This window comes from Lepisosteus platostomus, chromosome 12 (genome assembly GCF_059453375.1).
Source record: "Lepisosteus platostomus isolate fLepPlt1 chromosome 12, fLepPlt1.hap1, whole genome shotgun sequence".
NCBI classification, from domain to species: domain Eukaryota; kingdom Metazoa; phylum Chordata; class Actinopteri; order Semionotiformes; family Lepisosteidae; genus Lepisosteus; species Lepisosteus platostomus.
Genome location: NC_142622.1, coordinates 16,816,236 through 16,841,584, shown reverse-complemented (window position 1 = coordinate 16,841,584; position 25,349 = coordinate 16,816,236). Strand labels below are relative to the sequence as shown.

The 25,349-nt window shown below is 39.7% G+C and overlaps 1 protein-coding gene across 2 annotated transcripts in view; it reads left to right on the top strand.

Moving 5' to 3' along the window:
- Nucleotides 1-25,349, top strand: part of dtnbp1a (dystrobrevin binding protein 1a) — a 105,888-nt gene that overhangs the window by 16,260 nt on the left and 64,279 nt on the right. For both annotated transcript variants that reach the window (XM_088601176.1, XM_088601175.1), the window contains exons 5-7: nucleotides 2,646-2,778; nucleotides 15,807-15,939; nucleotides 22,697-22,719. In XM_088601176.1, the coding sequence (XP_088457302.1) occupies nucleotides 2,646-2,778; nucleotides 15,807-15,939; nucleotides 22,697-22,719 (289 nt within the window). The remainder of the gene's footprint in view (nucleotides 1-2,645; nucleotides 2,779-15,806; nucleotides 15,940-22,696; nucleotides 22,720-25,349) is intronic.

The following is a 25,349-nucleotide window of genomic DNA, read 5'->3' as shown; positions in this document are numbered from 1 at the left end:
AGTCCCTACTTCTGGAATAAAGTACCTTGCAATGTTGATGAAGCCAGTAACCTGGCTTTGTTCATGAAGCAGCTGGATGAGATTCTTGGATCAATTAACTGCTAACTACCAAACAAGCTAGATGGCAGCAGTTACTTTGTAGTGCTACATTTTGTCTCCAGGAAAGCACCTTTCAAGTCAGTGTCAAGACTGATTAATAATGCAGCTGAGGAATCTAATCCTTTTGGAAGATTTCTGGTTCATTGCCTCTGGGGCATTATGCGGTCCTTAATTTCCAAAATGTCTTACACAAAGGTAATAGTTTGAAGTGAGTGAAAAATGAATTTCTCCCCATTTTTTTCCATACTTAGAGTTCTCCCAGTACGCAAATCTATAAGAGTGCATCTTGACAACAAATTTTACTTATAAAATAAAGTATGTAATCCCCAAATTATAGAAATAAACATCCGTTTTTTTGTGTGATGGTATATTAGCGGAGAGCGAGTCTGAAGTAACTTGATTTCACATCTTATTCCTTTCAAAAATAAACTGATGTAAGTTTAGCTGTAGCTTGGATTCACAAGGTCATTGCAATAATGAGCAAGCAAATAAAAAAATCTTCCATGTTAAGACCAAAACAAATAGTTTGGCTGAGAGTCATGAATATTAGTGATTTGTGTGACTTGGTATGAGGTTTTTTTTTGGCTGTGTGGCTGAGCTCTGGCTCCTGGAATGTCTAGCTGCTTTGAGCGACATGGGGGAGGTAGGCTGCTACGGCCTCCTTTTTTCAGTCGTCCTTTATCCTTGATGCTGTATGGGAGGGTGTTCTGTGCTACTCATCTGTTAGTGGAAAACAGTCAAACATGTTAGTCATATGTATTAATAGACTGAATTCTTTCATTCAAAGGCATTGTAGTTCTTGGCCAGACAGAACTTTAATCCCTATGCAGCTCACAAGTCTCAATCTCTTTGTTCGATTTCTCAGATTAAAATTGGTCTTTTTCATTCCTCTAAATTTGGAATTCCTAATCTAGATGTTACTCCGCTGCTTGAAATCCTTGTGCAAGACGACAGGGATGAAGATTGATCTGAGCCTCCCTAACGCCAACATCTGCTTCTATCTTTTAAGTGTCAGATATGCCAAATTAGCACATTCTGCCAAGCCATTTAGCCCAGGAGGAAAGCACTTAGTCCTGTTTGGTCCCCACCTGGCCTCAGCTGGGAACTGTTCATCAGGGCTGCTGTGGTGCGGTGAAATAAATTAATCCGAGCCACGTTTCTGCTGGCAAATTGTGAATTCCTTATATGTTTCCCACCTAAGAAACTAAAGATAGTTTCCGTCTTTATCTTTCGGTCATTAATCTCCTGCATGTTCAGTGAGATTGCAGCCCAATAGGTTGTGAAAGGTGATGCCTGAATGCACTGCTAATACAGGCACAACAGGAGGCAAAGAACTTTGCAGTGTTGGGAAATTGTTTTTTCTTTGTTTCCGTTTGTTAAAAAAATAGAATTCCCCAGAATGTTTTCTTCTATTGCTCTCTTCTTTGCACACCCACGCATGACATTTTTAGAATCCTGTTTGCTTTCTTATCTTAAGAGGTTTTCTAGGTGTAATTTGGGACTGTTATTGGGCAGCGGAGCACTTTTAGCAACAGACTGCTCCAGCTACAGTGTTTAAGGGAATGTTTCCGCAGGTCTTTCCTCCCGGCGGCTGTCAGGGTGTATAACGCTGCCGTAGGGTAGGACTGTTAGCCCTTCATTTGTTCGTCTATGGACAACATGTTGCTCCATTGTACTTTTTGGACACTCAATCTGTATATACCCATGCACATTTTGCACATATTGTATTGTTTTTACAGTGACTATGATCATATTTTGCACACACCTATGTATTTATTTTTATTTATTTTATTTTATATTTATTTTGTATTACTGTACGTATTCTAATTTTTCGTCTATCCTGATGTCTGTTTTTTTTTGCTTGTCTTGGGCTGCTGTAACACATTGATTTCCCTTCGGGATCAATAAAGTCTTATCTATCTATCTAAACCCTCGACAAAACAAGTGACTCACTGGCAGGGCAAGAAAGTTCCTTCTCAACAAGATCCTTTCCTCTAAAAAAGGTCCAGAATAAAGAGGTTTCGATTGCGAGCTCTAAAAGGGGGCATTAGACCTATTGTTAGTTAGAATACAAAAAATACAGGAGTGGGATAGAAGCAACACTTCTTACCCTCGAGGGTGAGGGTGCATCACAGGACAGGACAGGCAGCAGTACTAACACCGGGCTTTTTTAACTAGGCTACCACACCACCCGGCACAGAGATCACCCTTATTATTTAATGTGCCTGAAGCAAGCTTACATATGTTCCCTGTTGACACTGCTGAGCGTTTGTACCCAGGGGTGCCACTCATTTAAACAGGTTACCTACTGTATGCCTGTTGTGTGGTCTGTGTGCTTCCATCTAAACAGGCTTTATACAGCCAAGCAGATGATAATACCATTTGAATGACTCTCAGAAGCTTCATCAATGTGAAATTACTATAAGACTTTTTTTTGGGGTTACGTACTGTAGGTACCATAAGTGTGTAGTGTTCGCGATGAGTGAATCGCAGGCCTATAGCTGGGCTGTGCATAATAGGAAGGTGCCCTGTGCTTCTGACCGCAGGCTGTGGATGGAGAAGTGGTTATGCTGTCTGCCCACTGGGAGAAGAGGAGAGCCGCGCTCCTGGAGCTCCAGGAACAGCTTCAGCAAATTCCGGCTTTCCTGGCGGAGCTGGAGACTGCCACTTCGCGGATTGGTACGTGCCTTACTCTTCAGAAAAGACCCTTCTAATAATGTTCTGGAACTTGGATGTGGTTTTCTGTATACGTCCCTGAAACGGTGACAGATCAGAAACACACAATGTTTTCTATAGATTGACGGTGGAGAAACATCGGGTTCCCTCATCTTGAGCAGGGACGTAGTGTTTTTGTGTGAACTTTTGTTTGTTGATTTTTGTTTAGTGATGGTGCCTGAAGGACAGAAACTGTAAATAGATCTGAAAAAGGAAACTTAGTCAGGGTGTTAATTGCTGTATGCACTGTATGTGATGCAGGTTAGAGAGACTAAGTTTTATTATACTTCTGCAGTTTTTAGTTAGACTAAAAACCTTGCTGCTTTTGCCTTTCCCAGTCGGTTGGTAACAGGTGCTACAAGTCTGATTTTAAGGTGACTCCACCTTCAATGAAAGTACCTTTAAACGCTTGCCAGCCAGCTGTAATGCTTGAGTTAGTGCCACAGCAGATGACCGTGATTGATGTGTGTGGAGAAGACACATGGGGTGATTCAGCTGGTACATTTGATCGCTGCTGCCAGTTGGAGCTGGAATCGGCAGTAAGGGGCAGCAGGCGCGTAACTTCACTACCTTTTTGTTTAACCCCAATCCTTGAACTGGGCCAAAACCAGAGGATGAATCTTTGCTGGTTCACTTGCAGCACTAGTGTCTGCAGCCCAGAATGTGATTTATTAGTTTTCAGTTTGCTTTGCAAAAAAAAAAAGCGTAAAGATGCAAATTAGGTGTTGCTATGAAGCTCATATGCAAGGTGAAGTTTGTCCATCTGTGGTTTGATATTCTTAACTTTGGCTTTAACCTCTGTGGTTAATTAATTGTTTAGTGTAGCAGTTCTCAAATCTACAGCTGATCAGGGATGTGCATGAAATGGGTCATAGATTTGCTTCAAGCTTCCTAGTATCTGTCCATTACCTGCTGGGTCGCCAGATGTCAAAAACAGGTTTGAAATCTGACTTTTGTTCCTGAGCAGCAGGTTGTTGTATGAAAGTCTTCAGGCATGATGTTTCAGTTGAATTAGTGCCCATTGCAAGGGCAATAGGAAAAGGGTGAAGTTTATTAAACTTGAAAATGGCAAATACAGTTTTTGGGAATCTCACCAGTTTTATATTTTAAATTATTCAATTTCTTTCAGAGTATCTTCAGCCTTTTCATGCAGTCCGTCTGCCTGTTCCACAATGCAAAGCCAGAAAGGGCAATGGGATTACTTAAACTGTGGATTACAGTATCCATGGAGATAATGGAATATGATGATACAGATGAGCAGAGATTAATCTTATGGGACAAAAGGAAAATGAATTATGTATTAACAAAGTAAGTTCCTCGGTATCCAAGCTTCAGAAGAGAAATCAGTTAAATCTGTTGGGTTAGAAACCTTTGTATTGTTGAAATGTTTCTGAAGTACATGCCGGAAGAATATGCTTTTAAATCTCTAGTTGCATTTTCCAGGTCAGTAAGGTGCACCTGGACGCCATTAAATTGAACAAACAGCTTGATGCAGCATTTCTGGTCCTGTTTGCAAGCTGGAGGAAATTATTTTTAACAGCAGGATATTATGACAGCGTAGAGGAAAACTGCGCTAGTTTCTTGTCCTTGAAGTCATTTTATTTATTTATAACACATCTTCTTGGTTTTCTCTTGAATTTTGAGGGTTCATTCTGTTAAAACAAAGCACTTAAAGTTATCAGTAAATGCTGTCCTTCGTACGCTTTAATGAACTTTGATTTTGGATAAAACTGATTTTATCTCTCTTTCATCTTTAATTGTCCTTAGGATATTTGTCCTGAATACAAAATTTCACATTCTCTTCATCTTTAAGAAATGAATTTCTGGTTAACAACTTGCAAGCAACACAAATATTTTTTTTTCACATTCACAGAACAATATTGATTTGAGGAATGCATTGGGACTTCTGTTAATTATAATTTTAGGTCTTATATTTTAACCATTGGTTAATGCAGGAATTGTCCCTATTACAGACAGCCCTGCACTTAGTGCGTTTTCTGTTTCAGTTAGTGTTCCGCAAGTTGAATTTCCCTTAAATCAGATTTCAGTTTTGAGTCATGAGCACACCGACTATTTTATACTTTCATGGTAGTAGGTTCCTGTACTGTTCTATCCACTGCTTACTTAGAAATGATGAACACGCTGTTTTCTGCATGAAAATAGAACATCGTTAAATAGTACCTTGAGATGTTGCATACGTAGACAAATATAGGTACATTTCTGAAGAAATGTTGAAAAACATTAATAAGAAGTGCACTGGATGATGGACTGTGGCAAATGTGCAGTGCTGGCTGAATTGAAGGAACTGAAAATAACTGTTCTCTCAATAAAGCGGCATGCCTCTGGGGTATGAGGTCATAGAACAATGTTCTGAGCTCATGTGCTGCAGACAAGGAGGGGAAACCAACATATCAGTGTTGTAGTTGAATCTTCCCTGCCTCCTGGAGGCAAATCCCATCCACTACAGCTTCAGTCAAACTGAAATCTTATACTGCAAAAAAGTGACTTGTTAAAATCTGTCAGTGACACAACTGTGACATTGGGATTTAGTACATGAGGTAAGTTTTTTTTTGGACCTTGTATATATAGTTTTATACCTTCATAATTTATATTGATATTTGTTTTGCATCTAAAAATGTTGCATGCTTCTTTGGAACATTTTTAGGTGTGAAAAGTCTAAACATCAGAAATTGATTTTGAAAATCAACTTAACCATATTTCACAGAGCAATTATTTGAAGTTGAGTTTCATTCAGGTACAGCACTTGCTCCGTTTTGTGAAATACTTTGACGAGCAGGGAGTCACTGAGGTCATTTTCTTCAAAAACTGTTAGGTAGAGCTGTTTGAATATGAACTACAGTAGTTAAATGAAAAAAGCTCCCAGTGGTCTGAGCTGCCCGCAAACTACAAAGTATTTATGTGATTTCTTTTGTGGTATTTCCTTTCAGATTAATGCATTTCAATTCAAGATGAATTGCTAGTATAAACAATTAAATTTGATTTAACTTTGTCATATGTGTGGAGTTTGCATGTTGTGGTGGTTGTGTGGGTTTTCATCAGGAGATTTTCCAAAATATATGCTGAGTAGGCTAATGCACGGCCCCTAAAGTTTCCTGTGCACAAAAACAGAAAAAATGAGAGTTAAATAGATGGTCACAGTACACATTTATACTAGCAGTTTTTCCCCACTATACAATCACTTTGTATACCTTCCTCATATACTTTTATCCTTCAGTTAGCTCCTAAATGCACCGTACCACACTGTTCAGTTGAAGGAGAGGTTTGTGCATCAAGGAGGCTGATCGGAGAGGCACTGCTGGGGGATGTAGCAAGCACACAGTTGAATTAGATACGTAGAGCTTAGCTGTTCAATGATCACATCAGGTTTGAAAATCAGGATTAGAATTGGTAGCAATTGCATTAACATTGATCAGTGATGGTTAAATGGACTCATTGATTGTGCTTTTGGAGGAAAAGTCAATCTGATAACATTCGGAGTGGCACCTCAATGACCCTCAATGAATAACACATTGGCACAGATTGATTTTTGCTTTGGAAACCTCCTTAAAATCTGAAAATTACAGCATTAATATTGTTTACTGGGTATTTTAATATAGGCCATTAACCAATGTCCATATTGGATGAAGATTTTTAGTCTTTGCCTTTTTAAATTATGACTGTGTTATCTGGCTTGCTGCTTGTGTTCTTAAAAAAAGGTCACATTCTCGTCAGCTCCACTCCACAGCTGCACTCACTGGCTACCTCTGAAATATACTGTAGAGTAATAAGATCTTTACCTTGCAAAGCTTTACATGAGTGCTCCACTGTATTTGAAAGTCTTTATCAGCTGTTTGTGCCACAAAGCGAGTTGAAATCTATGGCTGACTGAGCCCTTACTGTACAGAAAAGAAATTCTGTCCTTAAGAAATCTGATTCTGTGAATATTTTCAAAGTAGCTAAAGATTTATTCTCATGTCTTTTAATTTTGTTTGAATGTATTCTTGTGTAGGACTTTGAGATACAAGAATTGGCGCTATACTGTATCAATAAAAATCTGATTTTATTTTTAGCATAGAAGTGATTAGCCTTTTCTATTGCACCGTGGTTGTTGTGCTTAGATTTATCATGATGTTCAAAAGGATATAAGAATATATATTCTAAAAAATGTAGTTGAAATTATTTTATTATTAAAATATCCTCCTCCATTCATTAGTGTTTTCCAGTACCATTCATCAATATTTTCTTCATGGTACGTCTAGAGCTCTTCCCAGACTTCTTAAAAGTCCGTGCCCTTGATAATTAAATACTACTGTTTTCTAGAGACATACTTTCATTATATACAGTATTTACAAGAGCCGTCTTAGACAAAGCTGTGCAGCAGACTTGATCGACTAGTGTTTTCACCAATACCTGTCTCCCACTAGATGGCGGCTTAGTCAGATACAGTACTGTCATTTAATTCTTAATCATGCTTCACCGGCTTAAAGCTCTGACAACACAAAACCAAAACCCTTTTTTAATTTCAGGTTAATTGTCTCCTACCATTTTTTCTTTACTTGAAACATGTACTTCCTTTCCTTTACTGTTTGTTTAAATAACACCTTAGTTCAGTGCAGAAAGCATTCAGTATCTAATTTATAGCAGTATTGATAAGCAGAAAATTAAGCCTAGTAATGGATTATTCGTTTCTCTTCTTGTCTGGGTTTCTGCCTTTTGGAATTAGAGATCTTCCTAATCATCCCATGAGGGACTGGCTTTCTAACAGTACCTGGTTATAAAGATTTCTTATTTTTATGCTTTCTTACTGTTAAAACTATGCAGTCTTCTTTTCCTGGTTATGACCCTTATATTTTCAGTGTGGATACTTATATGCATATTTTTCCAGTATAATAAATATGCATGTTAATGAAAGAAAAGTAGGTGAACCTCTCAGCTTCCACACATACAGTACACAGTATCTTGTGAAGCACATATTGACATTTTTTTGTGTCCGTGACTCTAGTCCACTGTGGTCTGTCCCCTGCAAACCACACGCATCAAAGCTGATTTCTACAACTGTGTTTTTAGCAATGAGTTTAGAAATAAAATGTGGAACTTTCCAGAAAGAAGGCTTTACAGGGAAATCTGTGCTGGCACAGAGGTCACAGAGGGGAGCCGAGTTGGTTACAAATGTTCAGTTCAAGAACAACGGGATATGTACACCTTTACCAGATAGTTCAAGGCAGATGTATTGTCCCATTTGGCGGTGGGCAAAAGGCAATTCCTCTAACCAAAGAGAAAAGGGACTCTTCCAAATCCCTGTGGGATGGCCTCTGTGAGAAACGTCTGCTGTTCATTAAGCGTTAGATTCATCCACACAGATGTTTAGACCCACTGCATGCTTATCTGAGGAGGCCGGCAGATGTGCCTTTCAAAAGCATTTCTGGTCAACATGTAGTTAGGCATCTTGGGAGAACAGTTTCTGTAAGCAAATCACCAGGTAAACAAAAGCATCCCTGTCTTTTTCTTCCACCAGTTCTGTTGTGGAGATGAAGCACAGCTCACTGTGTACAGGTAATCTGTGCTTTTACCACATTCACTGGAATGCTAATTTGTTTGTCCCATGTCATTATTCAGTCTGTGATTTTACTCTCACCTTACATGGGAGTGCATTGCCATACACAACTTCCAGCTGTGAGTAAACACTTTATAAAAACATTAGAGCACCACAGCAGAGAGCAGCTGCCTTGAATGTTAATGACGGACAGTACCAGTGCATGACCACTTGGCAGCAGTGTGCACCAACAGTCTTTCTCCTAGTGGATTTTTGCTTTAATCTTGGGAGAAATATGCAAAGTGTTACATTGCATTTGCTGTTATGGAGCTAATGTCTTCATGGGGAGCACGTCAGGAATATGTACACACATTGATTAATCAAGAAAACAGCACTGAAAAGGCTTTCTTTTGCTATGTACAGTAAATCCTGCAGCCGGCTGAGAGCTATTGAATGGTGAGCTATGCCTTTCAGGAGAGATTAACCCTGCAGCGTCCTCCAAGATGTGAAACCACCTGACACAGATTCAGATCTTCTCAAACAGGAAGCTCTGAAGAGATGGCATTTCAGAAGCAGCTTCTCATGCACATCATTTTATGTCTATAGTCTAACTTTCAGGAGGAGTAATTCACTACTGTTATACATAAAAAATAAAGTGTTTGTTTTTCTTAATTTCTATATTGGTATTTTTTCTGCTGTCTGGGTTGCTCTTTCAGTAATGCAACCTATTCTTTCAATGGAGCAGTTCACAAAATAATACTGCAGGGTTTCTTATGAGGTCCTGCATGTTACAGACTGTGTTGAGGTCTTTGCTGATGAATAGCGAAAACAAGAATATAGAAATTGGAAGCCCATTCAAACAGGGAGCAAGTATTCAATGGGATACCTCCTGGCATTCTGATAGCAAGGATGAATTTGAGAAACACGAGATGATTGACCCACTAATCTTCATGAGATAACCTCCAAATTGGATTTAGGCTTTTATGTTGGTTCATTTTTGACAAAATCCATTGCATGGATACAGTGACCAAAGATATCCAAACAAGGCATCCATGGACGCTATTGTATGCCAGTGATGTTATGATAGCAAGTGAAATGCGACACGGCCTCGAACAGCAAGTACAGGAGTGGAAGATGCTTTTTGAACGATTCGGGATGAAATTGAACATCAAGAAGACGGAGTACCTGGAATGCGTTAATCAAACCGATGCCACAATCGCAGCTGGTGGGGTCCAACTGAACAAAGTGACACAGTTCAAGTACCTAGGCTCATGTGTCAACTCCGACTGCACTACCCTCCAAGACGCCAAGATGTGAGTCAGCGCTGCCTGGATGAAATGGCGGGAGGTCACTGGAGTACTGTGCGACAAGAAGATCCCTTTGCGCCTAAAATCCAAAGTCTACTGCTCAGTGGTCAGACCAGTGGCTCTATATGGAACTGAATGCTGGCCAATGACAAAGAAGCATGAACAGGCACTCCATACGATGGAAATGAAGGTGCTGCGATGGACCCAACGCTTGACAAGACTAGACCATGTCATGAATGAAGAGGTGCTAAAAACACTCGAAGTCGCCCCAATCACTGAGAAAATGAGGGAATCGCGCCTGCGATGGTATGGACACGTGCTCCGCAGCAATGACACATCAATGGCAAAGACCGCCCTCGAATTGAATGTGGAAGGCTGCTGGCCCCGTGGACGACCATTTGCGCGCTGGCTGGATTGGCTGAAAGACGACATGCGCCTCGCAAAAGTCACCTGCCGAAACGCCGCAGACCGTACGAAGTGGAAAAATCGGTGCAAACAAGCAGACCCCACATAAGTGGGAAAATGCGAAGAAGAAGATTTTTGACAAAAGCAAAGCAAGTGCTTTATAATATAAATCAAGGCACTTTATACTTGAATTACTCAAGTGTCATGTCATACCATGTTTGGAGGTGGTTAGTTAGCGTTTTTTGCATTTTAAATTTGAAAAGACCTAAAAGAAAGGTAATGCAACAGCAAACAGAAAATCAGAAGCCAAATTGAGTGGTAAATCGAAATTAAGGAAGTTGTGTGTTAAAAGGTAAAATGTTATTATAATCTCCTTTTCTCTTCTCTGCTGTTTTTCCACTTTTGCTCTGGAACGCTGTGTAACTCAAGCTAGTGTCTTTAGTGCTCCTGGAAGAAAATGTTCCTGCCAGTGAAGCCCTTGGTCAAATAAAAGACGACACAGATCTACCAAGAATCACTCTGTTGTACTGTGGAATACCCTACACTGATGCATTCTGACTCGAGTGCAATTAGAACTGGAAGCCCAGACCTGTTCTCTTCTTTAGCGCACCTGGGGCTCATATTTTTTATGTAAATCAGATCCTTGCCAACATATCTGATTAGCTGTGAAAACATCGTGACTCATTGTAATGCTGTGAGCTGTTCTGCCTGCACTGCCTCCACCCTGAAGGGGTATTGAGGAGCCTCTGTTGTGATGGGCCAGTGTGCCCATTGTGATGTCAGTGATGCTGGTGCCTTCTGGTGCACAGTGGGTTTGTCTTCCTCTGGCACTGTGGTCACAAGAGACAGAGCCTGCTCTCTCTGTGTGTGTCCAGTACCAGTCTCCAGACCCTGGGAGAAAGACTGCCTTTTATAATCAGAGCCGTCTCGGCGGAAGCTGTTCTTGGCGTGTGTGGCTGGGACCAGAGCTTGCAGCCCTCCTTTGTTAAAGATTCCAATCATGTGGGATCAAATTACAAATACCGTCACTTCTTAAACTTCTTTAGCTTCGATCTGTGGGACGCAACGCGTGCTGATAGAATGAGCAGTAAAACTGATCATTTCTCCTTGCACGTGTGCGCACTGAGACACGTATGGGAGTATGGATGAATTATTCAGTCTTATTCCATATTTCTGTCTCATAATTCTGAATCGCAACATCTGAATGCGTTCTGTATGCTTGAGAAATATTTCAGTTGTTTCGCCAGCTGCTGTTTTTCTTCATAGGAGCAGAGGAATTTTGCCTTAATTTATGTGCGTAGTGTTTTCATTATCAAATGGCCTTTATGTGACTTAATTCAGGCAGGGAAAATCCAGTGCTTATATGCTTTTCCCTCATGTCCTTTCTGTGCAAGTAATGTTTTGTTACTCTGCAGCCAAACTAAAGTAGACCATCACGTTGTCAAAGAGAAAATGCTAGCAAGACGTTTTGATTTAAATGTTCTGCTACATGCCTCAGTGACCCATGGAACCTGGAAGAAAATTAAACAATTCTTAAAGATACCAGCACTAACTGATTCCAAGTGCAGCCATATGATTGACATATAGAGACTTTTTAAAATGAGGAACATAAGGTATTACACATGAAGACTGGTATTAGCTTTCCTGTTTAACAGCAGTTGGGGTTTGCTTTGGATTTATAGAATAAATCTTGGGCAGGATATAAAATGTCTGCCTGTTTGTGTGGGAGGCATTTAAACTTGGAAGTTTTGAAGTAACTTGGATATGTACAGTAGGTTCTCTTTAGTTTGGTGTGCTTGATTAACCATTTCTGACAAATATTTTGGTTCAGTTAAGTATATTTTGCACTCAAATGAGTGGAACATTGCATCAATTCTTTGAAGAAATTTTGAACCCCAATCCTAACCTAGTGCAAACCCATAACGAGGGTTAGGGTTAAGATTCCTGGAAAACGTAGATAGTTTTTGATGGCATGGCTATGTTTTAGAACATAAATGATATTTAGGAAAAGCTTTATTTCAATGATATCTTCAGAATTTATTTCTGCCATATATTGCTACACTGCATTGGTCATTTTGAATGGCTGCATCTGTAGTTTAGTTAAGCGTAATGTGAAAAATAACTCTCACACTGAGATTGTAATAACAGTGGTAGTACAGTAGATATGTGAATGTAAAACACAGCTGGGTAAGTTGAATGAGGTATTTGTCCTGACAGACCATAGATTTGTTTTTCATAGATTTTTATTGTACAATTTATCCGCTTATTCTCAGTAATCACGTAAAAATTGCTAGGGAGCTCCATTAAATGTCTGGTTCACTTTTTACATGTGACACTGCGGATTCAGACCAGACATCCGTTGGTATTGATGAGCTGCTTATGAAGATAGATGGATGCCTCAGACATATTTGTACTGAAAACTGTAACCAACCCCTGTCATTGGGTACATACAGACCGCAGAAAGGTTTCAAATGGAAGGAGGCCATTTGGGCTATCTAGCTTGTTTGGCAGTTAGTGCTCTAGCTAAGCGATCCAAGGATCTCATTTAGTCATTTCTTGAAAGACGCCAGGGTTTCAGCTTCAACAACATGGCTTGGGCTGCCTATGCCAGACTCCTGTCATGTTTTGTGCATAAAAAAAGTGCCTCCTGAGCTGATATTCATATAAAATCTGATATGCATTTCCACTGTTTCCAGGATATGTTTCCACTGGTCAGCTGGTTCATGTTTCGCTGATGATTGTGAAGTCCATACACGGGGCCTGCGCTCTTGTGGATTTTGAATATTTGAATCACATCCCTCCCTTAGTCTTCTTTTCTCAAGACTAAAAAAATATATTTTCATTTAGCTTATAAGAGCCGAACATTCCTTTAAGCCCGGGAATATATCTGGTAGCTCTTTTCTTTGGATTGATTCCAGGGCAGCAGTATATTTTTCGTAATGTGGTGACCAAAATCGAACACATTATTCGAAATGAGTGCTTTGTACGATATAGGCATGAAATCCCTTGATTGAAATTCTGCACTTTTAACTATATATTGTATGCTGACGTTGTCACCTTTGTTATTGCTTCACCACAGAAGGTGTAAATGCTGTGTCAACATACTGTAAAAACCTACATTATTTATAGCTTCTTCAAACTCTTCCAAGTGTTCATGTGGGGAACTAAAGTCAACACCAGAGGGCGCTAGGTGAGCTCGCTGTGATCTCTGTGTGTGTCCATAATGATTTGTCTGCATGTTGTGATGGAAAGGGGTGCTCCACAGAGCTCAGTTTTCCAGGTATAGTTTCTTGAGTACTAAAACTTTGCAAGCAGACTGTTTAACATGATGAATGGGATATTCGATATGTTACACTGCTGCAAATCCAATACAAATAAGGCCTTACAATTCCGATGCACGTGGTCAAGGTTTTTGTATTTTTTGTGAAAAATACTCTTGCTCAACAAGTTTAGAATAACGCCTTGCACATATATTTGCCATGTTTAATCCAAAAAGATGTTTGGATCTAAGAAAATACTTTACTTCAATGTATTTCAGTGAAGTGAAGTATCAGAAATGATTGTATAGTTGTTAGGAGCAGGGAGAGGAATGAAAACGGGGGCTGCAGGATAAAGGTAATCTCTCTGTAAACACAGTGAATATTGATGGTTTTAACAGTAACCTGGCTAATGAACCAAATAGTTTTTACCCTAGATTTGACAAGCATGACCTTAGTGAAGAAATCGGGGAAGAGAATCTCAATGGTCCCACCAAGGCTGAATTTGTCAATGCAGAAAATGAAAGGTCAGGAAGAGTCTTGGACCTGCCAACATCAATGGGCAGGTACTGAGATCATGTGCCAAGCAGCTCAGTCCTGTGTTTCATTTTATTTTCAAAATATCTCTGAATCAGCAGAAAGTACCCAAAATTTGGAAACAGGCAGCAATCCTACGAGTTCCAAACACAAATCCCCTAGGACACTGAATAATTTCAGGCCAGTGGTATTGTCCTCATTGATTATGTAGTCATTCGAGAAAATAGTTAAAAGGCATGTGCTCCATCAGGTAGAGCACCTGCTGGATCCCATGCAATTTGCCTACAGCTCTATTAGAGGGTAAATTGTCTCATATCAAATTAGCTTTTTTCTTCCACTTGGTCTCCTCAGGGCTGTCTGTCCCCATACATTCTGTATACAGTCAGCTGTAGAAGCCCTTTTGAGGACAGACACATCATTAAGTTTCCTGATGACACTGTCATTGTCAGTCTCCTCCAGAATGTACTGTAGATACTTGATCACGGGCCTGCAGTAGATTATTTTATTGAATGGTGTAACAACTCCTTCCTTCCAAATAATGTATCAAAACCCAAAGACATGATCATTGGTTATAGAAAGCAACCTCCAGCTGCAAAACCAACAGTCCTTAAGGACCAAGAAATTGAAATTGCCAACGGTTACAAATATCTTTGCACTGTTGTTGATTACAAACTTACCTTTGAGGAAAACATGAACGCCAAACTGTATGTAAGAAGAGCCAACATCTATTGTTCTTCGCAAGAAAACTCTGCTCTTACAATATCTGTACTACAAAAAAATTTTATTCTAAAGACAATTAGAATAATTAAAAAGACAATTATTGAACCTGTCCTAAAATCTTTTATTTCCATGGCTATTAAACTGCTTAATATGGACAATCGTATATTTTACTTTATATACTTTTATTTCTCATTATACAAGTACAGTACAGTATGTCTCTTATTTGTTAATGGGTTTATGTTGTATTAAGTGTATTCAGGGATATGTTAGGGACTAAAATGTGCAACATACAGTATACTGTAGCAAATTCAGTTATGTACAGTACTTCTCCTATGTAACTTATTATGGGGACATTTCTCCCAATAATGACAATGGATCAGTGTAGGAATAGGGACTGGAAGACAGGGTAAGATATTACTCATAGCCACCCAGGTATATTAAAATACAGTACAGGTACAGTACTTTTGTGTGGTGTATAGTATATGCAATGACATACAGTATGCTTCCTTAGAACTGCTTTTGGTTTTAAGGATTATTAAACAGAAATTTTACTTTATAAGCACTAATTGAGAACCATTTTCATTACACAGTGTACAGTACTTGTGACATTTTTCTCAAACTGTCACTCACTTTTAGTATTTTTTTGTAACCCAGAGGAATTTTGATTCCATAAACCCATTTTTAGTGCACAGGAGAGAATTATAAATTGCATTTTTCCTTAATACAGTTCTAATTGGGAGAGTCGAGTTCCTGAATAAGATTGAGCACTGTGTTGCAATGCTTAAAGACGTCTGAAATCATCAGTTTCATTGTCCGATATATTTCTCCACAGGTTCTGCATTTTTTATGTGCATAGAATGCAATTCCAACATCGCTTTCACATCATGTTCATTCTGGTTTTGTAAGAAATTTTATATGTTTTTACCAAATAATCAGCTACATACTGTAAATGTGAGGCACTATATAAATGAGAAACTTATAATGGGGCCCCGTGTATGAGTGTACTGTAGCTGAAAACGAAAGTCAAGTCTGTAGATGGGAAAGTCACAACAAAAGAAGAAAAATGTTATCTTGCGCGGCTCAGCCAGATGCCTAACAGCAGGCCGCGGCTGGAGCATGTTAAGATTTCTATCTCTGGAGCTGAAGATAACAGAATAACAGAATAACAGAACAGCCGGATAACAGAAAGATTCACTATCTAACGCCGCTGCTGGTCTGTGCTTTGGTCTGCAGCTCAGCTGGAAGCAGACTTTGAGGAGATGGAGGGTCATCTGTTGCACCTGGATAGCCTCTGTGGCCAGAGCGAGTTGCAGCGGTTCAAGCACTACCACGTCCTGCAACTGGAAACCTTCAAGAAGCAGAAAAGGTACAGTACGTCAGCCGTGGCTTTTCTGTCAGAGCCTGTGTCAGTGTTCTTCCTGGATGGATTCAACCCGTTATGCCCAGTACATGCTAGTGGCTTTGGAAGGAGAGGAACAAAATTTAGGTGAGGTGGTTGAGTTTAGCTGTTGACCATCTGATACGGCATTCAGTTTAATTCAGGTCTAAGTGAAGAAAAATAGCAACAAGGAAGTTAAAGTGGTAAGGTTGAGCTGTGAGTTAATTGCTTGCAAACAGAAATGACGTGTGTGGGGTCCATCTTGGTTGTTTGGTAATCTCAGTACCTTGTGGATCTGAGTGACCTCATCCAGCCATTTTTTGTTCAATCTGATGCCCCTAGAAAAGACTCTTGGCGTGTCCATATATGCATACATGCCATAGACTGCCAACCCCTAGTCTGGAGGCAGCTCTTACTGTTAGGCATAGTGTAAGCTGAACTTGTGAAACCCCTGATTGCCTGCATGTTTTGTGTGCCTGCTATTTTTTGGCATGAGCATGACACTCAGTTCAATGTCTGTTTGAGTCTGCATGTTAGCAGCCCGAGGTGCTGCAGGAGAGATTGCTCAGTTGGTCCCACCTGGGACATTATTACATGCGAAGGATGCGGTTTGAATTGATCATGGGTGCTACCTTTCTAAAGGAGGTGAATAGATGGGCCCTGAATTTCCTTTGCAGCATCACATTGCTGTACTCGTACGACCTACTTTACCAATGCAATGGGTGAGGCCCCCCTGCTCTATCACTGAGCCAGGCGATAGCGGTGGACCTGGGCCTGTTATCACCTCTGCATTTGCAAACTCATCTAACACGTGTTTCTTATCACACAAGTGTTATCATGCTTTTTGCCTCTTTATTCACAGGAGCTAGCTTTGTTGAGTTCCAGTGTTTTCTACAGATAAATTGCCAAGCTCTCACAATATCCTACGCAAATCAATTTGCATTGCATGATAAGTGGAAACACATTTTGCGTTTTTAAAGTGTGTCGATATAGAAGATGGCCACCAGCCGTAGTTTGTATTACACGTTCCTAAAGAAAAACACGAATCTGGTGTCTGATGAGTCTGCAGCTTTGAATAAAGGCAGTGACGTGCATGCTCCTAAGTTTCAGTACGAGACGGGTTTCTCTGATCTGTAATCTTCGATTTTAGACGATTAAATTGCTACTATTTGTAGTGCCCATCTTTTCCAATCTTTGTGTTGGGTGTACACAGTATGAGCAAACAAGGTAGCTTCATACATTAACCCTTTCTTCGTTCATTAATCTTTCTTTGCACCTCAATGCTAAGGCATTTTATCTAAAAACACCACTGTCTTTATTAGTTGCTGTGCCTGGTGATGCCCGTGTTAGATTGAGTGGGTGTACTTGCGGTAACAGTGTCGATCTGTTGGTGTCTGGAAAGATTGGACACAAGAGCAGAATGTAGAAGGAGAAGCATTCAGCTGAAAAGACCTCTGGCTCCTGTAACAGGCAACAGAGAAGAGATTAACCCCTCAAAAGGTAAATGATCTATGTGTTTAGTATAAGAGATAACAAGCACACCTTAGTAGTGACCTTGAGTGGGTGTAACAGACAAACTAAAGGACATATCAAACGAATGCCGGGCCATGAAGAGCTGAGTCGCCGTTATAGGTACAGTTCTCTGCAACATGTTGTGGTATTGATATAGAAAGCTTTGCTGCCAGGAGGTTAATCTCTCTAATCCCGTTATTGACAGACTTCGCTTGCTGTTCGCAGAGTCTTAGCTGACCTAATGTAAAAGGATTTCCATTTTGCTAATTAATTGCGCGAGGAGAGGCGGCACAGGCAGTGTTTAAGCTTTAGTGCTGAAGCTTGCGCTTTGTGTGACGGGGAGCCCGTGACTTCCTTCAGAGCGTGGAGATAAAAATAAAACTGGAGGGAAATGAAGAGAGAGGAGAGCTGACTGTAAGGAAGAATGCAGGGGTTTGTCAGGCTTGTGCATCAAAGCGCATCGAGTGACAGGTCCTGCTTTAGAGTGTGCTGAACTGCTGCCTGGCTGAAGACGAAGGGGCTACACGCCCCTGCGGGCTGTTTGTCATCATTAGTATATACACTGTACAACGGCATTCTCCAGTAATCTGATTTGGTTGCCTTCACAATTACAGGGTCACGTGCAAAATTCATCTACCGTAATGCCATTTATGTAGCCGCTAGCTGTGTTACCATGGTTGTTAGGAAGAATGTTATGTTATACAGCTGCTAAGACAGGGGAAGAGGGGGAATTTGCTTCAGACAGTCATCTAAAGATGCATTGATTGTGCCTCAATACTGAAGCCCGCAGTCAAAGGAGACTCGGTGCTGTGCACATCTGTTACACTGAGGCACCATCATCAACGTATAACTGCTGCCTCAAACTACTACATTTACTTGTGACTATTACTAACCATGATTGCAAGCAAACAACAATTGTGAGTTGCATGTAGCTGATTTTTAACTAGTCTTAACTTGCCTTACAATTCTCCTCTACATTTATTGAATGCTCATTCAATCTGCCAAGTAGTAATGAAGGTACAGTACCTAGTGAATTAACTATTGTAGTAATGTGTGAGGGTGACTTGGTGTCAGTGCAGTTAGTGCTGCTGGTTCAATGGACTGGTCTGCTCTCCAAGGTGATGTCTCACCTTGCCACAGCCCTTACCAAGAATAAGACACTTTCTTATAGAGGATGGAAGAATGCATGAATAGTGTTTTTTTACATTTCTTTAGACATCCACCTGGCCATTTTCCCAGTGATCAGACACGGATGCCCGCGTCTATCCAAAACAATAAACCCTGGACGGGAAGCCAATCCATCGCAGGATTTATACACACAAACACACACACTCACGCAAAGACCATTTTTTTCCAGAAACCAGTTAACAACAACAGAACAGATGGAGCTGAAATGGAGCCCTATTAACATGGGCACAGATTTCTTTTCACAATTTTTCACATGATGTGTTTTCGTCAGTCCTAGAATTCACGAAATGTTCTTATGGTACACAGTCTGTTTGCGTCCATGGCAGAAAATTCTATTTAAGGAAAATTGGGCGGGCCACACAGTGTTGTGGACATTCTGAATTTTGCTTGAAATTATAAGACAATTCACCATGGGCATGGCTTTTGGTGTACATTGACTTGTCCTGTCAATGTTACAGCAGTAAGCAACTGTTACTGCATGAAAAAATGTATCAGCCATCGGCCGATTGCAGCTTTTCTTAATTTACACATCTGCCTTTTTCAGTCTTTTTCTTTGGGAGAACGATGTATTATTTTTTTTCAGGATGTTATAGACTTTTAGAATGTTGTGTTTGTGAAACTAAGGATTTTACATTCTGTATTAAAAATTTAGTCCTTTAGGTTAGCTTTGTCAATGTTTTTGAAAATATAATTCATTTCTGTTTTATATAAAACATGTAATATGACTTGATATCATGTTACCTTTCTAAATTTACATTTTACAACTGTTGCTGCATAGTTATAAATTCAGTAAAAAATAATAAACATTATCCTAGAAACAGCCTTAAAATCGTTGTTAACAATAAATTAAAAGTTCATAACATTTTTGTTTTTATGAGTGAAACTATACATTTTTGTGCTGTAAAATCTTGGAAGTCTGTACATTTCCTTATTTACAGAACATTGTTCTCGAACGCACTACAAACCCCTTTTCAGGAGTAATGACTTTCATGGAAGACCCACTGACTTGCTTAGTAAGGGAATTTTCTTGATCCCCTTGAAGAGCCTGAAGTCAAATGTGTTTATCCCAACAAATTGGTTAGTAAGGAATTAAGTAAGCAATTTCTTTCTGTATTTCAAAGTCAAATTACACAAATAAGCACGCTTGAGTTCCATTTAAGAAAGCAATGAAATACAGTTTATTCACGACTTCGTTCTTTTCTGACATTCCAGATTAGATTGTTGTAGCTGTTCTCTGCAATTAATTTTGAGATTTTGTGCAGGGAACCTTAATTCTTGTCAAGATGTTTTAACTGTAAATGGTAGGATAGCATACCAGATTTGTTTCTTTTGTGAGTATTGAATTGTATTGAAATGCATCTTATAAAAACAAGTTTTCCATTACCTTCTCAAAAGGTACAGTATATCGGTGGTTTCTCCCTGTGTTAGTTCTAGGAGTTCAGAAATAGCTCCTTTGCTGCTTTGATTCTGCACAACTATTTGTGGGTAAGTCACTTTGGATAAAAACAAATAAGAAGAGACCATTCAGCCCATGTAGTTTGTTGGGTTTTTAATTAATTGGCTGATCCCAGGATATCATCCAGCGGTTTCTTGGAAGAGGGATTATATTTGCTTTGACAACATGGTTTGATGACTTTTTCCACACCCCTCCTATTTTTGAATAGTTTTGAATAATTTTACCCTTAATTTCTGCCCGTCTCCACTGATTTCACAGCTTAATCTGCAAATTTCCATTGGGCTAAAGTTGTCGCTGCCCTTTTTGTATATGTGAATGCTTGAATTTTTATTGAATGCTTGAATCAAGTGCCCTCATTTCCTTCCCTGGATAAAAGCATTTGCTGAGAAAGGTATTTTCTCCTTAAAACTTTATGCCTGTTTCTGCTGTGCTTGCTCTTTGCCTTCACTCTGTCTTTTGGTCAATCAGCTTTTTTTGAAGAGAATCGTCAGAGATGACTGAGAAATCATGGAGAAACTGGCACAGTGCTCACCAGCCCGTGTTTGAAGTGTGGTGCACTGAAGCCTGAGCAACACCAGTGTGTCACAATGGACTTCCTCACAAAAATCCTTAGTAGGGGCCATCTAAGGAACAAAGGATTGGCGAGTTGCACTGGGCCATCAACAGAACAAAAACAAAGTGCATGATTCTTTAAACTGTATGCGGTACATGTTTGTGTCTGAAAGCTTTTCAAGATCCTATAGAAAAATATGGGCCAACTGAAGACTTAATTCTGAAGTTACTCCAGAATACACGTTGACATTGTAATTATGTACTTATAAGGGGTTACATTTATGTTTTGTGTTTTATAATGAAAGTTTTGGATAACGAGACTTATTTTGTATACCACTGCAGGCCAGCACTAGGGATGCCTCTTTTCTACATTTTCCTGGAATTGTTTTCATTTTAGGAAATCTGCAATTTTTCAGCACCATTTGTATTTTCATCAAAATTATATGGAATCTTACAATTTAGTTTTGTTTCTCTGTTGTGCGCGGTCAAGGCAAGTCAACCGATAGTGCATAAATTCAAGTCTCTCTGGCAGAACTGCCTTCCAGTTGCAAAATTCAGGTCCAGAGCTTATCTACGGTTTCAGGATAAAGGGACATTGCACATACTGTACACCTTGCATGTTAAGATTATAATGAATGTTGAAGAAGCTTTTATTAAAATAAATCAAGCCTGTGGTACAATGCTGTGTTACCTAGCAACACCCACCCACTTTCTGGCTGCTTGCTCTTGTGCAAGCCTGTGTTCCAGGCAGCATATCTGCTGATTCTGAAGGCCAGGTGGACAGCTGACAGGTGTCTCCCAATCTTTCTGCCCTGCTGCCCCTGCGCCGCACACTGATGTTTAACCACAACCCGAACCCAACTGCATGGCTATATTGAAATCCCATTTACCCCGATGAATTTTGTCATCTTCTGCTTTTCGTATGCCTGCTCCTTTTTTTCTCATTTTCATTTGCTCCTTGTAAAACATTTCCTTCCCTTCTTTTCCTCTGGAGGAACGTTCCAGACGATATGAGGCACAAATTCTTAAAAAACCTGCGAGGTGTCTGCCAGGTTGTAACATATAATGCTTGGTTTTATATTTGCTTGCTTCCATCTGCGTTAAGCTTTAATAGCTGAAGCCAGTGAGGTACAAACTCACCATTTCCAATTTACAGAGCTCTCTGCTTTTGAGTTTTCACCTTTTTTAGAAAGCTGTGAAAAGTGAGCAGTTTGTGATTCAGAGTGAGGTTAGCTGTACCCAGAAGGAAGGAGATGCAGGGCTTCTGCAGTCGGTGCATGATGTCTTTGTAACAGTGCTGTTCACAAACGGAACTGCTGTGGTGTTGGCTAATATGAGAGTAACTCCTTGTAGGTTCCTTCTCTGAGTTTTTGACATGAATTTGGCATTGACTACAGCATATATACTTCTGTCCTTCCTGCTTTTTAGACATCCTTGTTCATAAGAGTCTTGAACCAGTTTCTCACTCCTCCGCCCGAGCTGCTGTGTAGTGAGAGCTGTTGGGACAGAATCCATGCTGTCTGTCACCCAGGTGTGGGTGATTAGTTAGTGATGGATAAAGTCCCCTCCTGTACGTAAAGTGTACTGTTCGTCCTTTGGGATGAGCAGTGCTACACAAATGCAAGACATTAAATATAGTTAAATTCCACACTAGGAATCTTTCTCAGGTTTTCATATGCTGAGTAATTCAGGTTTTATGCCATGAAATGCTCATTTGCTGAACAGTTTTTATTAGCACAAAAGCATTAGCCTTCTGCTAAATATGTGTGTGTAAGCAATATTATAATTGTGGTGTTTTTTGTGAGGTTATTTTCCTTTTTTCCCCTGCTCTTGCCTTTTCTTTTTGTCATATGTCTACTAGAGGTGATGCTATATCTAAATCAGCAGGACATTGAGCTGCCCTGGTTTTATTAGACCTGGTCACTGCAGTTCCAAAAGCTTCATAACAGGGGAAAGATGTTAAATCCACCTGGGGCAATGAATAATTTTCTCAAATATGTTAATACTAACATTCTACCTTTCTTTCTCTTTTCGCAGGAGAGAACTGGAAACTCTCAAAGGTAAATGCCCCTTTAAGCTTCACTCTTTGTTTTGGAGATAATTGGCACCTGGTGACATTTTGTAAATGTGAGATTTTGCCACTTGGTGACTCTGACCTGAGTCCTGTTTTCTGCCTTGTTAATGAGAAGATATGTGGACTTTAAACAGCTAAGAAGAAGGAGAGCGTGCGTAAATGTGTTTGCCTACAATTAATCTTTATCTGTCAATAGGCCTTCAAAAGCTGAAGGTTTTGCTGTAACGCAGTTTTCAGCTAATTAGCTTCCTGTTGACAGCTGGGAATAGTTGTGTTGCTTGACAATCTCATTTGCTCAAATCCAGTTTTTGTTCTTGGAAACCAACATGTTGCAGGAAAATCAAGCACGTCCCTGAGGGAGAAGTGAAATATAAAACTTTGGAGAGATTTAAAGGTCATCCTTCATAAATGTTTTAATGTCAGTATTGACAGTTGTGAAGAATATTAAGACTTTTGAAAGAAAATGTAGAAAGGCACCAATCTTTATTAATTAATTAAAATATGTCAGTGATATTACTGATTTTAGATACCCAGAAAATACTTGATGAGACAGTAGGCGATATTGCACCTTATTGTCTGGGATTCCTATAGCGTTCAGGGTCAGCAGTGTGGAGCAGTGGTCAGGGTTCGAATCCCAGGTGAGACACTGCTGTTGTACCCTTGAGCCAAGGTACTCCACCCTAATTGCTTCAAATTGTTACAAAAACCAGCTGTATAAATGGGTGCAAATGTAAGTTACTTTAGATAAAAGCATCAGCCACATACTGTAAATATAAATACTGTACATTCTTTATCAGATCATTTGATGTATGGTTAAGCATCATATTGGCTCATGCTACTGTAGCTCCTGCCGAGGTTTTAGTTTATGTATTTATAAAAAGTGCTATCTGCATCTGTCTTGGGAAGGGAAGACGAAACCTTGTTATCAGGCTATTGTCTAACAATGCAAGTCTCTCTGTTAGTTAATGTGAGCAGGCTCACATATTGTCTTCAGGCGGAATGTGTTCTGAAAGCAATTCCTTGTCAGTCTTCGAGCTCATACATAATCATTTCTAATTGGATACATGGCCATTGCAAAATTCTAATCTACAAGGAGGGTTTTAGCTTTCAGGAAAAACATGCCCACAATGGAGAAAATGCATGTCAGGACACATCTTAAGCAATCAGTTACCCCACTCCTCAAATCTTGCTCATCTTGCTCTGTTAAACATGTGGTATTGTGAAACGCGATTGCTTTCTCTGGCAGAACCGCATTATACATTTAATGAACAAGTCATATCTCACTGCAACCAAATGCCCACATAGGTGCCCGTATATATAATATAGCTGCTCATTTTCTTTTCTTGAGCCTTATGTTCTAAATGATCTATTGGTTGGATCTATTGAAGTGTCCTTGACTGGCCATGCAACACCAAGTGAGCCACTTTATTTTTTTATATAGACTATGTGTGTGTGTCCCCTGCCCTCCTTATAAAGCCACAGGACAGAACCAGCTCCCAGGCACACTCTCTGAACAGGAGCCATTTCTTTGGCAGAGCTGATTGGTTCATGTTAGTTTTTCATGACCTTCTCAAGAGAGCGAAGATAGTGCAGCTAATTCTGAGAAAGCTCAGAGCCTTTTTGACTCCCCAATCCCAAATTGGATTGTGCCTTAATATTACAGGCTATTCTTGAGTGTTGTGACGATTTGTCTTCTGGAATATTTGGAATTTTGGATTGGTGGTGTTCTGTTTGTTCCACGTTGTCATTTGTTACATAGTGATAGGGATTCTGTGCAGACACTAAACATGACTTCTGTTACCCTTAAGGACTGTATTTGTCTGCGGATACATTGGAGTGCTTAGGAAACGGGAAGAAATGGCATGTGCACTGGGAAGGAATCCTCCTCTGAATGTGTTGAAGACTTTTATTTTTCCATGTGCTCTTACTCTGATCAGCTTTGGACCTTATGGCAGTGTATTTCACCGTATGTACAGTATACTGCCTGCAGTAGAACTCCACAGTTTCACATTTGGCACATTTACAGTAACTTGTTAAACCATTATCCACTATTCTGTAGCTGTGGGTTTGCGGGACTAACAAACATTAAACCAATTTATTGTTAGATTTCACTGAATTTCATTAATAGTGGGAATTTCTAAATTACATTTTTAAAAGAATTTAAATTATATCAAGACATACTGTACATACAGTAGTTGTCTTTCATTTTTCAATATAAGATAAGATCACTTTATTGGCCTTTATTCTTTATTCTTGTTTTTATGAATGCACAAATTGCCCTGGATTGCTTTGAATGGTGAGATCTTTGGGTCTCTTATGAACAGTATATACACACACATCTCTGCATCAGTGTTCAATGTACAGTAGAAGGTAAGATGCTGGTTCCTGACAGAAACTACAATACAAAGGGTAAATCTCGCAGAATAGTGATTTTCCGCTTGTGGTAGGCAGCTTCCATATCTGTGCCACCGCTAAACATTGATCGAGCCAAAATGTTTTTAATTCAATCAATCTTAATTGCTAGATTGACCTTGCCGAGAAGCTCGAGGATAAGTGGGGACTTGTTGCAGGGGAATGGGACGGGAGACTAAGGGTTGGCTGTCTCTGCTGTTGGAT